General features: G+C 39.9%; 1 protein-coding gene across 2 annotated transcripts in view; it reads right to left on the bottom strand.

The window, feature by feature from the left end:
* The window catches only part of ARHGAP44 (Rho GTPase activating protein 44), a 165,978-nt gene that overhangs the window by 73,463 nt on the left and 78,487 nt on the right, over positions 1-14,028 (bottom strand). For both annotated transcript variants that reach the window (XM_032839813.1, XM_032839815.1), the window contains exons 2-3: positions 3,967-4,006; positions 3,453-3,557 (exon numbers count right to left, since the gene is read on the bottom strand). In XM_032839813.1, the coding sequence (XP_032695704.1) occupies positions 3,453-3,557; positions 3,967-4,006 (145 nt within the window). The remainder of the gene's footprint in view (positions 1-3,452; positions 3,558-3,966; positions 4,007-14,028) is intronic.

Raw genomic sequence — 14,028 nt, 5'->3', positions numbered from 1 at the left:
TATTAAATCCCTTGATGTGTTACTTTAGAAAAAAACCTGGAAGAATGTATTTGAGTTGTGGCTTTGGACATTTTTCTCCTGCCAGTCTGTGGCTGTTCAATATTTTAAACAGCTGAGTTTCTTTTCAGCTGGATCCTATATTCAGTCCTATGAGGACACTAAAAGACTGGTCAGCTCAAGAAATCATTGACCCAGAGGCGCCTGGGTGGCTCAGTGGGTTAAAGCCTCTGCCTGCGGCTCAGGTCATGATCTCGGGGTCCGGGGATCGAGCCCCGCATCGGGCTCTCTGCTCAGCAGGGAGCCTGCTTCCTCCTCTCTCTCTCTGCCTGCCTCTCTGCCTACTTGTGATCTCTGTCAAAAAAATAAATAAAATCTTTAAAAAAAAAAAAAAAAAGAAATCATTGACCCAATCAAACACGTGACGTCTGTGCGGGGGTCGGGGGGGTGATGATGACCGACCTATACCTATGTGAGCACCCTTCCAGCACAGACTTCCTCCAGGTCAACCCCACGGGTGTCCAGCTCACATGGTGATCCCTGGATTAATATGGCTACAATCCTCAGGGCTCGACTACAGCCACTGCGTGCCTCCCTGCCAACAGACGCCCGTTCACATGCGTCCCAGAAGGTGCCTCATGGCCAGCCAAGGCAAATCCATTTCTCTCTGACACATATCCACTTCCTCAGCCTCCCTGGCAGGCAGATATAAAAGAAATTCTTCTGGGAAAGACTTTTTTCCTCCCTGATGAAAACAAACAAAAAAGCATGCAGAGATAGTTCATCCTCTTACCACCCACCCTCAAGCTCTCTGCCTTTGATGCAGTTACATGAAGACGTGATGTCCGGAGCTACAGCAGCCACGTTGCCACCAGGAGGAGCCAGACTATTACAGAACTGCTGGCCCAAAGCCGATGTATACACCTCAGGACCCACGACTTCAGACACCTCATGAAGTGATACAATAAGGGCCTTTTTGCCGAAGTCACAATTAATTAGTGTTAGCTATATCTTCTATTTGTTGTGTTCTGAGGTTTTGACATCTGGTGTCTTGGTGACCCTGGAGGGACCAACTCTGTGAGGGTCAGCTAATGCTTAGAGACAGTCAACAATTCACCCATGAGCATGCCTGTCAAATGAAAACCAACCAATCCACAGCCTACACCTCAACTACCTCTTTAATGGGGCTCTCATTCTCCAGGCCACCATCCACCTGCCCTAACCCCCTTAGGGCCAGGTGCCAGACAACTAGGGACAAGAGCCTGCTAAAGCTATTCAAATAAGCCAATCCTAAGCCTGTTTATCCTGCCTCGTCCATTCCTCCCAGATGGAAGCACAATCATGTCTCTTGCCCACATTTTCCTTCTTCTGTCCTGTGTGACTCTGGGGTTCCCCTTACAGGGGTGCACCCCCACTGCCATCAAACTTACGTTTTCAATGCCAATGATCCCCTGACCTATTGGCCTCACCAGATCTTAAATTTTCTATTACTATTCTTTTAGAACATGTAGGGAGCCAAATGCCTCCTAACTGATACAGTTTGCAAGACCCTCAATTCAATTCAAACCCAACACATCTAGGCAATTTCACCTTATCCCAGAAAAAATAATTCTAGTACTAATCAACCTACTAACACAAAAGGCCAGTTTCAACCCTCTTCAAGAACATTCAGTTGCTCCTCCTGATTCTAAACTATTCTGTATTATAGATAAGTTATTTTAAAAACAGTACTTCTTAGAACAAATGAAAGGAAATGGGTCATGGACAGGCCTGGCGGCAGGCCCCCACCCAAAACATCTATCTCCTGGAGTTCTACCTTAGATGTTTGTTTAGTGAATGGGCCTCATGTCCAAAGCAATTTTGCAGACTCTCCTTTTAGACCATTCAGGTTACCCTTGCTGAAATTCCTGATACATGCAGAATTACCTCCATAGACATTTTCCAAACCCATGAATGTTTCACTTCTACCATATGTAAGAGATTCCTGCTGGGAATATTAAGAAAGAAAACACCGTTCATCTGTCAAAGGGAATCTCAGCTCCTTCAACAGACTAATGGATAAAGAAGATGTGGTTCATATATACAATGGAATATTATGCAGCCATCAGAAAGGATGAATGCCCACCATTTGCTTCGACATGGTTGGAACTGGAGGGGATTATGCTGAGTGAAATAAGGCAAGCAGAGAAAGACAATTATCATAGGATCTCACTAATATGGGGAGCATAAAGAATAGCGTGGAGGGCATTAGGAGAAAGAAGGGAAAAATAAAGGGGGGGGGAAGAGTCAGAGGGGGAGACAAACCACGAGAGACTGTGGAGTCCAGGAAACAAACTGAGGGTTTCAGAGGGGAGGGGAGTGGGAAGAGGGGTTGGCCCAGTGATGGGTATTGAGGGGGGGCACAGATTGCATGGAGCACTGGATGTTCTATGCAAACAATGAATCATAGAACACGACATCAAAAACTAATGTTGTACTGTATGGTGACTAACATAATTAAAAAAAAAGTTAAAATGGATACTCAAAAAAAACAAAAAACAAAAAACAAAAAACAAAAACCCCAAAAAACAAAAATGACATCAGGGCCAGGAAGAAGACAGAATGATGGATAAGGCAGGCAGAGCTGGGTCTTACACTGCAGCATGGGACTGGGGTGAAGCATTAGGACACATCACATGACCATCCCTAGAAAGGAGACCACCGGAGCTGGGGGGTGGGAGGCACACTCAGAGAGACCACTGGGAGGCAGAAGTCAACAATAACTCCTGGTCAGAGACAATCAGACACCAGACATCTCGACTCTAAACTCAGGGATGATTAAAACATCTCAGATTGCAGATCCCTTGTCCTAAAGCCAAGAGGAACATCTAAGAACACATTTTAAGCTTTGGTGGTGTTGGGGGTGGGACAGGAGGTCAGGAGGGAAAGCGAGCCAGCGGTGATGACTGTTTCCGGCAGAGAATCACAATACACAACACCCATGGTACGAATGTAGGTTACACACACAGACGCTAGGATACCTTCCCTTGGCAGGCTCTCTGTAACTGTTTCGTTATAGGGAAAATCCTTCACAGGTCCCCTGTCACCTCCAAAACCACAGTGTAATTTTTCCCATGAGATCTCACGGGACTATGGAGGCACACAGAATCTATGACAAGACGCAGGTTTAAGCTTCCCTAACGGTGGACTCCCAAGCACAGCCTTGTTGCCCCAGTGCAGGGAATACAAAGAGAGAGGGAGCGTGTCCTGCCTGCTCATGGTGGGGGATGCTTTAGGCAGGTTAAAGGGTGGGAAGAGATGGGAAGGGGCTGCCGCACCACAGAAACACCTACCAACACACAGACACAGAAATGGCTGGAGGGACGACACAGCCACACCAAACAAGGCCCCGAGAGTGGGTCCCCTGTCCTGCAGGGGTGAGGCTACCGGCGGGACCGGGGTAGGAAGGCACTTACAGAACGCTTGTCGGCCTCGGCCCCTTGCTGACCCTGGAGACATGCAGTGAGCTTCTTGTGCGTGCTGTGGGAAACTTGCTTCACCAGCTCCAGGCGCTTCTCCACCTGCAGAGAGAGCAGTGGGGACGGTAGGTGGTGGGGGAGGGCATGTCATCACGCGAGGCTAAGGTCAGAAGTGGGGCCATCGATCTGAACGATCGTGGGAGGGGAGTCCAGCCCGTGTTCTGCAGAGACAAGCATTGCTGGGGAGACAACACCCAATGCTGGAGAACCGGAGGGAGCCAGGCAATGGCAGACTTAGGGGCTCTCAGTGAGCCCTGCAATCAAATGACTGTCATGTCCCCTGAAAACTCTTATGTAAACCGGTATTTAAAGACTATAAAGGAGAAAAGTTTGTGTCTACAGAGACTGCACCAAGAGCAGTCTGAGCAGTTGAAATGGCTGTGGGGATGGCTCAAGTCGTAATGGGAAGACATATTCGGTGTCTGTATTTGAGGGGCCGGGGATACCTTACCTGAAGAAGGTCTTCAGTCAGAACTTCAGTCTTTTCTGCCCTGAAGAGAAAATTGAGAAACATATCAGTAAAAAATCAAAAATAAGAAATAAAAAAAAAATTAGGAACATAGTCTCTTTCTTATCCCCCACTCTCTCTGTTCATGGCGAGATGAGAGAAGCAGACGTGCACAACGGAGATTTCTCATAAGAGAAAATATGAACAATCCCGGGACTGACTGGGAACCAAACGTAAATCCTCCGGCAGACAACAAACAAGAGCCCCTGCACACTCCCCTGGTACAGACTGGAACCAGGATGAAAGAGAGCAAACACGTTTCTTTCTTTCCAAACATTCTTTTTTTCAGTAACAGAATTAGGCATGTTCCCCAGCCTGTACCCATAGCCTCCCCCAGACAAGCAAGTAAAAGTAACAGAAATCTGAGCAGGGATCAATAAACAGCAAAGAAGAAGAAAACACTCAGTTCTGGTGATGCATGCAAATGTCACCATGGAGATGCGACAACTGAGGGTTAGGCGCCCCCTCCAGAAAGTGGGGGGCTTGATCTGGAGATGAACACGTTCTGAGAAAGAATTTCGGCACAGGTTGAAGTGGCCCCAACCTATTAGCAACCCTACTGACATCCCGTCTGGGGTGAATGAGAATCTTCTTTGGAGCAAAGCGGTCTCAATTTGTCGTCTGTAGAATCTCACGGGTAAGGTTCAGTCAATGATTTCCCTCACATAGGCATGTTCTCTTGTGTTTCTGGGAGTCTCTCTCTCCTTCTCACACTCTCATATATAATCTGCAAATTCCCATGAAAACCAACTGTCAACACTAAAGGTCCAGAGAAAGAAGAAACAACATACGGAGAGCCTGGAGAACCTTAATGACCAGGATTATTGAAGACAGTGACATCTGCATGAAATATTGAAGACCAAATGATACACTGAAGAAAGAGAGTGAGGAGGCCGGCTTCTGGGAGGATGGAGTGAACACACTGTACTCACTCCACCTCACTAAGTAAATACAAAACCCTGGGACCTTATGTATAAAACTAACAAGAAATCTCTGCAAGGTGGTCACAAGGCAGACTGGCTAGGAGCCACCAGATCCAATGAATGGCATGGAGTGGAGTGGTGGGGATTTCTGCCTCACACATTCCACACATGGCACTTTGGAAGTTGTGAACTGAAACACCAGTGAGGACAGCCAAAACAAGCCCAACAAAAGCCAGGTCTCTGTAGCCAAACGATCAGGAAAGAAGCAACCTGGCAAGATAGAAAATGTCTATAGACAATAATTGCTCACTCGAGCCAAATGCTACAGGAAAAAAACAAAACACAACACAACAACAAAAAACCCTGTTGTCCTACCCCACCCATATCACCAAATGCTGGGAAGGGAGCCTAGCCTTCCACCCTTGCCAGGCAAGGCACTCGACCCTCCCCACCTCTTCTTGGCCAGTGTAGCATCAGAGACATTTGAATATGGAGCTGGGGAATTTGTCACCGCTTGGCTGTAACAGTGGAAACCACATGAGCAGTCCACGTATCTACCATCACATGGTGGTGACAAGGCATCCTTCTCCCTCCTTGTGGAGGTGGTGTAACAGGAGGCTTGGGAGGGAGTCAGGACTTTCACCACCATCCAGTAGTAACAAAACCATCCTTTGCCACAGCATAGATACAAGCCAAGTGGGGAGCCATAACAAACCACTCCCACCCCTTCCAGTCAAGGAGGTATCAGTGAAGGTCCAATGGGAGACAGAATTTCCACTCCACCCAGCAGTAATGAGGAGCACCACCTTCTTGGGGGAGCAGGAGCCAGTGAAGGCCAAGCAATGAGCCTGGACTTCTATTTCCACCTGCCAGTAACAAAGCAGAATTCTCCCTTCCCCTGCTCAAATGATATCAGAAAACATCAGCTAAAAGAGAAAGTTTAAATAAAACCAAGAATTTCATGCTATAATACAATACTCAAATTTCAGTAAAAAATGACTTCTCATATCAAGAATCAGAAAGATCTCAAACTGAAAGAAGACAATCAATAAATGCCAAAAGCAGAATGACAGAGATGTCTGAATTATGTGGCAAAGACTTTAAAGCATTCACTGTGAAGATGCCTTGATGAGCATTTATGAACATGTCTGAAACAAACAAACAAAAAAACCAGAAAGTGTCAAAACCAGAGGAAGATTAAAAAAGGCCAAAGTGAAAATTTTAGAGTTGAGAAATGCAATAATCTAAATTGAAAAATCCCGGTGGGCAGATTCAACTTCGGAATGGAGGGAGAAGAGGAGAAATCAGTGAACTGGAAGAAAGCACAAGAGACACTTCCTAGTCTAAACAACAGAGCAAAAATAGATCAAACAAACAAACAAAAACAAGGGACCTGTGGAACTATAATAGAAGATTAAATATTTATTTCATCGGAGTCCCAGAAGAGGGAAAAGAAGGTAGGGCTGAAAAAGTACTCAAAAGAATAACAGCTGAAACTCCCCGAATACGGCAAAGGACATAATATTCAAGATGCTGAACAAACCCAAAACAGAATAACAGGATAAACAGGATAAACACAAGGAAGTCCTCACCAAGACTCATTGTCAAATTTCTGAAATTAAAGGCAAAGACCTGACAACAGAGAGACAAAAATGATACCTTACTAACAGAGGAGAAACCATTTGAATTACAGATTTCTGATGAGAAATTACAGAATACAGAAGGAAGTGGCACACCATTTTTAAAGTACTGAAAGAAAAGAACTAACTGTTAATCTACAATCCTATATTCAATGAAAATATCCTACAGGAATAAAAAAAAAAAACAAACAAGATATTCTCAGGTAAAGGAAAACTAACAAAATGTGTCATCAGCAGGCTTGCCTTAAGGAATTGCTAAAGAAGTTCTAAATAAAAAAACAATAAAAAAGAAATGGTAAAAGAAACAGCCTTGAAATATCAGGAAGGAAAGAAAAACCTGGTGATCAAAAACAGTAAATAAAATCGTTTTCTTTCTCCTCTTGAGTCTTTTAAATTGATGGTTGAAGCAAATTTATAACATTGTGTATGTAGCTCTAAATGTATGTAGAGGAAATATTTAATACAATTATAATTGAGAGATGGTAAAGGCACATAAAGAAAAGTAAAGTTTCTAGATTTCACTCAAACTGGTAAAATAATGCTGTCAGTAGACTATGAAAAGCTATGCATATGTAATACCATTAAAACAGCTACATAAGGAGATACACTCAAAAATGCCATAGAGAAATCAAAATGTAATCTAATCCAGAAGGAAAGAAAAAGAAAACAAAACAATGAAAAACAGGGGGAAAAAAACACCATAGAAAATAAAATGGACTTAAGCCTTAAGATAGCCAGACTTATGTTAAATGTAAATGGTCTAAATATGTCAATTAAAAGACAGAGATTGGCAGAGTGGATTAAAAATATATTGTCTAGGGGCACCTGGGTAGCTCAGTCAGTTAAGCATCTGCCTTCCGCTCAGGTTATGATCCCTGCATCCTGGGATTGAGCCCCGCATCAGGCTCTCTGCTCACCAGGGAGTCTGCTTCTCCCTCTCCCTTTGCCACTCCCCCCACTTATGCTCTCTCTCTCTCTCTCATTTATCAAAAAAACAAATAAAACCTTTTAAAAAATACGTTGTCTACAAGAATCTCACTTTAGTGAGATTATAAAGTATAATTATAAATTTATATAATATAAATTATATAAATAAAGTATAATTATACAAGTAGATTGAAAGTAAAACTGTAGAAAAATATGCCATGTAAACACTAGTCAGAAGCAAGCAGAAGGGGCTACATAAACATATGAAGAAGATTTCAATATAGAGAAATGACCAGAGACAGAAAGGAGCATAATATAATGAGAAAAGTTCAATCCACAAGGAAGACACAGCAATCCTAAATGTGGGTGAACTAAACAATAAAACTACAAAATATGTGAAGCAAGAATGTACAGAACTAAAAGGAGACAAATCCACATTTATAATTGGAGACTTCAAAACCCCCTCTTTTAACAAATGACAGACTAACTAGATACAAAAAATTAGAAAGAATAAGTGAGAACACACAACTCCATTAACCAATAGAACTGAATGGATATTTACAGGACATTCCATTCAACATCACAGAATACACATTCTTTTCCAGGGCTCATGGAACATATACCAAGACAGACAATCTCTGGGGCCATAAGACAAACCTCAATTCATTTAAAATAACTGAAATCACATATAATGTACTCTCTGATCACAGTAGAATCAAAATAGAAATTAGTAACAGAAAGATATGAAGGAAATACTAAAAAATCCAAATACTTGGATATAAAATAAAACATTTCTAAATAATCCATGAGTCAAAGAGAAAGTCTCAAAAGAAATAAAAAAAATACTGAACTGAATAAAAATGAAAATACAATGTATCAAAATGTTATATATAGCCAAAGCAATGCTAAGAGGGAAACTGACAGCACCAAATCTATACCTTAGAAAAAGAAATATTCTCAAATTAAAATCTATGCTCCTACTGAAACACCTATAAAAAGTTGACCAAAATAAATCCGAAGTAAGGACAAGGAAGGATAGCATGAAGATAAGGGCAGAAATGAATGCTTAAAACAAAAAGAAATAATAAAAGAGAAAAATCAATGATAGAGCTGGTTCTTTGAAAAAATAAGTATAACTGAAGTACACCGTAACACAACTGAAAAGACAGAAAAAGAGAAGACAAATTACCAATAATAAGAGTGAAACAGGAGATATCACTACAGAACCCTACAAACGTCTAAATGTCTTAGAACCTTATATATGTAAATGTAACAATTTACATGAAATGGACTAATTCTTCAAAAAAAAAAAAAACACAAACTACCATATAGGTATATATAGCCAATAGGAATAGACAATTTGAGGGGTGCTTGGGTGGCTCAGTTGGTTATGCATAGGATAAACCTTTGGCTCAAGTGGTCCCAGGGTCCTAGAATCTAGGACCTAGGGTCTAGGTCCTAGGACCTAGAAAGCATTGGGCTCTCTGCTCGGCAGGGAGCCTGCTTCTCCCTCTCTCTTTGCCTACTTATGCTCTTTCTCCCTGGTGTGTCAAAAAAAAAAAAAAAAAGGAATAGACAATTTGTTTTTGTTTTTTTTTTTAAGGATTTTATTTATTTATTTAACACAGAGAGAGAGAGAGAGAGAGAGAGAGAGAGTGAGCACAAGAGTGGCAGAGGGAGAGGGAGAAGCAGGATCCTCACTGAGCAGGGAGCCCAACACGGGACTTGATCCCAGGGCCCTGGGATCATGACCTGAGCTGAAGGCAGACACTTAGCCAACTGAGCCATCCAGGCACCCCAAGAATAAGCAATCTGAATAGCCCTATAATAGTAGAAAATTGAACTCGAACTATTGAGTGTTCCCACCCCCCAAAATCTTAAGGTCCAGAAGGCTCTACAAAAGAACTCTACCAAATGTTAAAAAAGAAACAGCACCACTTCTACCCAATCTCTTCCAGAATACAGGAGAGGAGGGAGCACTTTCCAGTTCATTTTATGAAGGGAATATTCTTTTCGTACCAAAACCAGACAAAGAAGAGTTAAAAAAATAATAATAATTATAGACTAATATTCCTCATGAATATAGGTGTATGAATCCTTAACACAACATTACCAAATAGAATTCAGTAATATATAAAAATAATTATTCACCATTACCAAGTTGGGTTTGTTTCAGAGATACTATTCCAGGGATCTGAAAATCAATCAATATAAAATCCATCATATTACATACAGACTGAAAAAGAAAAACCTGATCATATCAACGGATGCATAAAAAAGCATTTGAAAATGCAATTCAATTCAAAACCTACTCTTGGTCCAAACTCCCAGAAAGCTGGAAATAGAAGGGGACTTCCTCAACTTAAATAACATCTGCAAAACAAAATAAAACACAAAATCAAACCCCAAAAATCCTACAGTTGACATCTTACCTAATGGGGAAAGGTTAGATACCTTGCTCCTTAAGACGGAGATTGAGGCAAGTGTGTCCAACCTTGACACTCATCCCACACGGTACCACAAGTCTGAGTCAGTGCAATAAGGCAAGAAAAGTAAACAAAAAGGAAACAGATCTGAAAGGAACAAATTTAAATTTCCCTATTTACAGATGACATTATTGTCTATGTAGAAAATGCCAAAAAAATCTACAGGGAAAAAAATAACCTCAAACTAACAAATGAGTTCAACAGGGTTGCAGGACACAAGGTAAACATACACAAATTAAATCTACATCTATATGCTGGTAATAAACACATGAATCCCGAGATTAAAAATTAAATGTCAAAAAAAAAAATCAAATGCCATTGACAACTGCTACAAAAAAATAAAATACCTACAAATCTATCAAAATATGTACTGAAGGTGTATGCTAGAAACTACAAAATGCTTATGACAAGTCAAAGAAGCTCTAAATAAATGGAGACATAAAACTGTGTGGATTGGAAAATGCAACATAATAAATATACCAATGTTCAAAAATTAGTTATGGATTAATTAATCTAGTCCCAATCAAAATTTTATCCCGATTTTTTGTAGCTACAGCCAGGCTGAATATAAAATCGATACAAAACTGAAAAGGAAGTAGAAGATCTAAAATAATTTTTAGAAAAAATAAATTGGGGACACCTGGGTGGCTCAGTGGGTTAAAGCCTCTGCCTTCAGCTCAGGTCATGATCTCAGGGACCTGGGATCGAGCCCCACATCGGGCTCTCTGCTCAGTAGGGAGCCTACTTCCTCCTCTCTCTCTGCCTGCTTCTCTGCCTACTTGTGATCTCTGTGTGTCAAATAAATGAATAAAATCTTAAAAAAAATAAATTTGTAGGACTCACTACCTAATGTTAAGACTTATTTAAGTCATCAAAAGAGTATGGTGGTAAAAAGATAGAAAGAACAAATAAATAAATAAGATTTATTAGACAATATAACCAACTGATTTATGACCACTGATTTAGGACAATGCAAAGGCCATTCAAAGGAAGAAAAATAGAGTCTCTGACAAATTGTTCTGACAAAACTGAATATTCATATGCAAAAAATATGAACCTTGACCCATACATACTTCACAGCATGTATAAAAACTAACTCGTAATAGTTCACACACCCAAGTATAAAAATTAGACTATAAAACTTTTGAAGAACATATGAGAAAATATCTTTGACCTTCGGTTAGGCAATGAGTTCTTGATATGATAACAAAAGCATAATCCATAAAAGAAAAAGAATTGGTGCATTAAACTTCATCAAAACTGGGGTACCTGGGTGGCTCAGTGGGTTAAGTCTCTACCTTCAGCTCAGGTCATGGTCTCAGGGTCCTGGGATCGAGCCCCACATAGGGCTCTCTGCTCAGTGGGGAGCCTGCTTTGCCCCCTCTCTCTCTGCCTGCCTCTCTGCCTACTTGTGATCTCTCTCTCTGTCAAATAAATAAATAAAATCTTAAAAAAAAAAAAATCAAAACTAAAAGCTTTTGCTCTAGGAAAGACAGTGTTTAAAACCGGAAAGACATCCCACAGAAAGAAAATATTTGCAGGTCAGATACATGAGAGAAGAATTATTGCCAGAATATATAAACAACTTTCAAACTCAACAATAAGAAAAAAATCCTATTAAAAAACGGGCAAAAAATCTGAGCAGAAACTTTATCGAGAAAGATCTATGGGTGGCAAATAAGAACGGAAAAATTTCTCAACATTATCCATTAGGAAAATGAGAATTTATACCCAAATGAAGTAAAGCTATTCATGTGGCAAAAATGCCACCACCACCACCCCTCAAACCTCACCATATTAAGTTCTGGAGAGACTGTAAAGCCATTGGAACTCTCCTATGTGGCCGGGAGCTGAGGGCAACGCAAAACGGGAAAGCCCCTATGGAAAACAGCTCGGCAGTTTCTTACAAACTTGAACACACACTTGCCAGATGACCTAGCAAGGCTACCTTAGAGAAAATAAAATTTACGTTCATACGCACACCCCTACAACATCTCATGAATATTCAACAGCAGCTTTACTTGCAATGGCCAAAAGCTGGAAGGAACCTGAACTGTTAAGTGAAAGGATTAACAAGAGAAAAATCGGGAGGATTAAAAAGAAAAGAAAAGAAAAAACGAATACCAGGCTATTTTTAATTAATATCATGTTACTATTAGCCCAAATAGGCTTTGAAGCAAAAAAACAAAAAACAAAAAACAAACTCACAACAAAAAAACAAAACCAAACCAAAACAAAACAACAACAAAGACATAAGGGAGGAGGGAACCCAATATAATGAAAAGTTTACCTCACCAAGAGCCTGTAAGAATTCTGCACTTGGATGTACCCGATTAAAACCACAAAATATATAAATCAAAACAGAGAACTTCAGGGAAGCCCTAAAAAATGTACCATAATAGAAATGTATCATTTCTCTTTTAATTAATGAGAGGTAAAGCACACACACAAGAAGTAAAGATACAGAGGATTTGAAAAACTTGTTAGTAGGTTTGACGGACGCACATGGAACACTGAATCTAATCCCTATAGGACAGAAATTCTTCTCGTGCACATAAGTATTCATTTCTAAAAATTAACCCCTTAGTAGCCTTTCAAGCACGTCTCGACAAAAAACAAAGAAGAGATGCCAAGGAGACAATGTTCTCTTACCCTGAGGTAATTTAAGTTGCAATAATTAGCTGAAAAGTTAAAATTTTAAAAAACACACATACAAGATTTAAAGGAAACTTTAAAAACAATTCTAAATAGCTCAGAGGTCAAAGAGACATGGCTAGAAATTTAAAATATTGAGAATTGAACAGTTAAAATATCAAACTTGAGGGGTGCCTGGGTGGCTCAGTTGGTTAAGCATCTGCCTTTGGCTCAGGTCATGATCCCAGGGTCCTGGGACTGAGCCCCGCATCGGGCTCTCTGCTCAGCAGGGAGTCTGCTTCCCCCTCTGCCTGCGGCTCCCCTCCTGTTCCCTCTCTCACTGTGTCTCTCTGTCAAACAAATAAATAAAAATCTTAAGTAAAATAAAATATCAAACTTGTAAGCAAAGTGATACTTTAAAAAATATAGAAACTCAAATGCTTATTTTAGAAAAGAGGCTGAAAATACTTGAGAAGTATAAACAGCTTAAAATTCAAGAAATGAGAAGGAAGGAAATAACAAAAGGAAGAAATTAGTAAAATAGAAAAAAATAGAATCAACAAAGTTAATAGTTAATTTTTTGAAAAGACTAACAAAATAGCAAATCTCTATAGGATTTATCCAGAAAAAGAGAGAGAGAAGGAAATAATAATAGGAAAGAAAAGTGGAATATAACCAATAATACTTCAAAGATTAAAAAAATAAATGAAAGTTATGAACAGAACAAAATGGCCAAATAGCTAGAAAAATAAAGCAAGCTCAAACTGACTCAAAAATAAATAGGAAGTCTGACTAATCCTATAAACCTTAAAAAAAAACACTGAAGCAGTAATTAAATATCTTTCCACAAGAAAAAAAGAAGACCAAGATATGTAGCAGGAAACTTTCAACAAATGTTTCCTTCCAAATTTGCACAAACTCTTCAAAAGAATAAAATAAAATAAAATAAAATAAAATGCAACACACACAGCTCATGCTAACAGAGAAGTATAACTTGTTACCAAAACTAGATAAGGATGCAGAAAGAAAATTATAGACCAGTCTTATACATTAAGAATCATAAAAATATCCTCAAAAAATTAGCCTATTATGAACAAATTAGATTAATCGCTGGAATGCAAGAGTAGTTTTCCTGTTTTTAAAGACTATATTTTTAAGTAATTTCTGCACCCAACGTGGGGCTCAAACTCAAAACCCTGAGATCAAGCGTCCCATGCACTACCAACTGAGCCAGCCAGGAGCCCCGAGAGTGATTTAATTTTAGATATCTGCAAGTGTAATTCATCACACTGACAGATTAAAGGATAAACCATGATGGTCTCAAATAATGCAGACAAAATATTTAATAAAACTCAATGCCTCTTCAAGAAAGATAGGGAAAATAAGGAAAATGGT

The sequence above is a fragment of the Lontra canadensis genome, unplaced genomic scaffold (genome assembly GCF_010015895.1).
Source record: "Lontra canadensis isolate GAN:19392208 unplaced genomic scaffold, GSC_riverotter_1.0 scaffold110, whole genome shotgun sequence".
NCBI classification, from domain to species: domain Eukaryota; kingdom Metazoa; phylum Chordata; class Mammalia; order Carnivora; family Mustelidae; genus Lontra; species Lontra canadensis.
The sequence above is the reverse complement of the archived record's forward strand: the minus strand, read 5'-3'. Positions and strand labels throughout refer to the sequence as shown.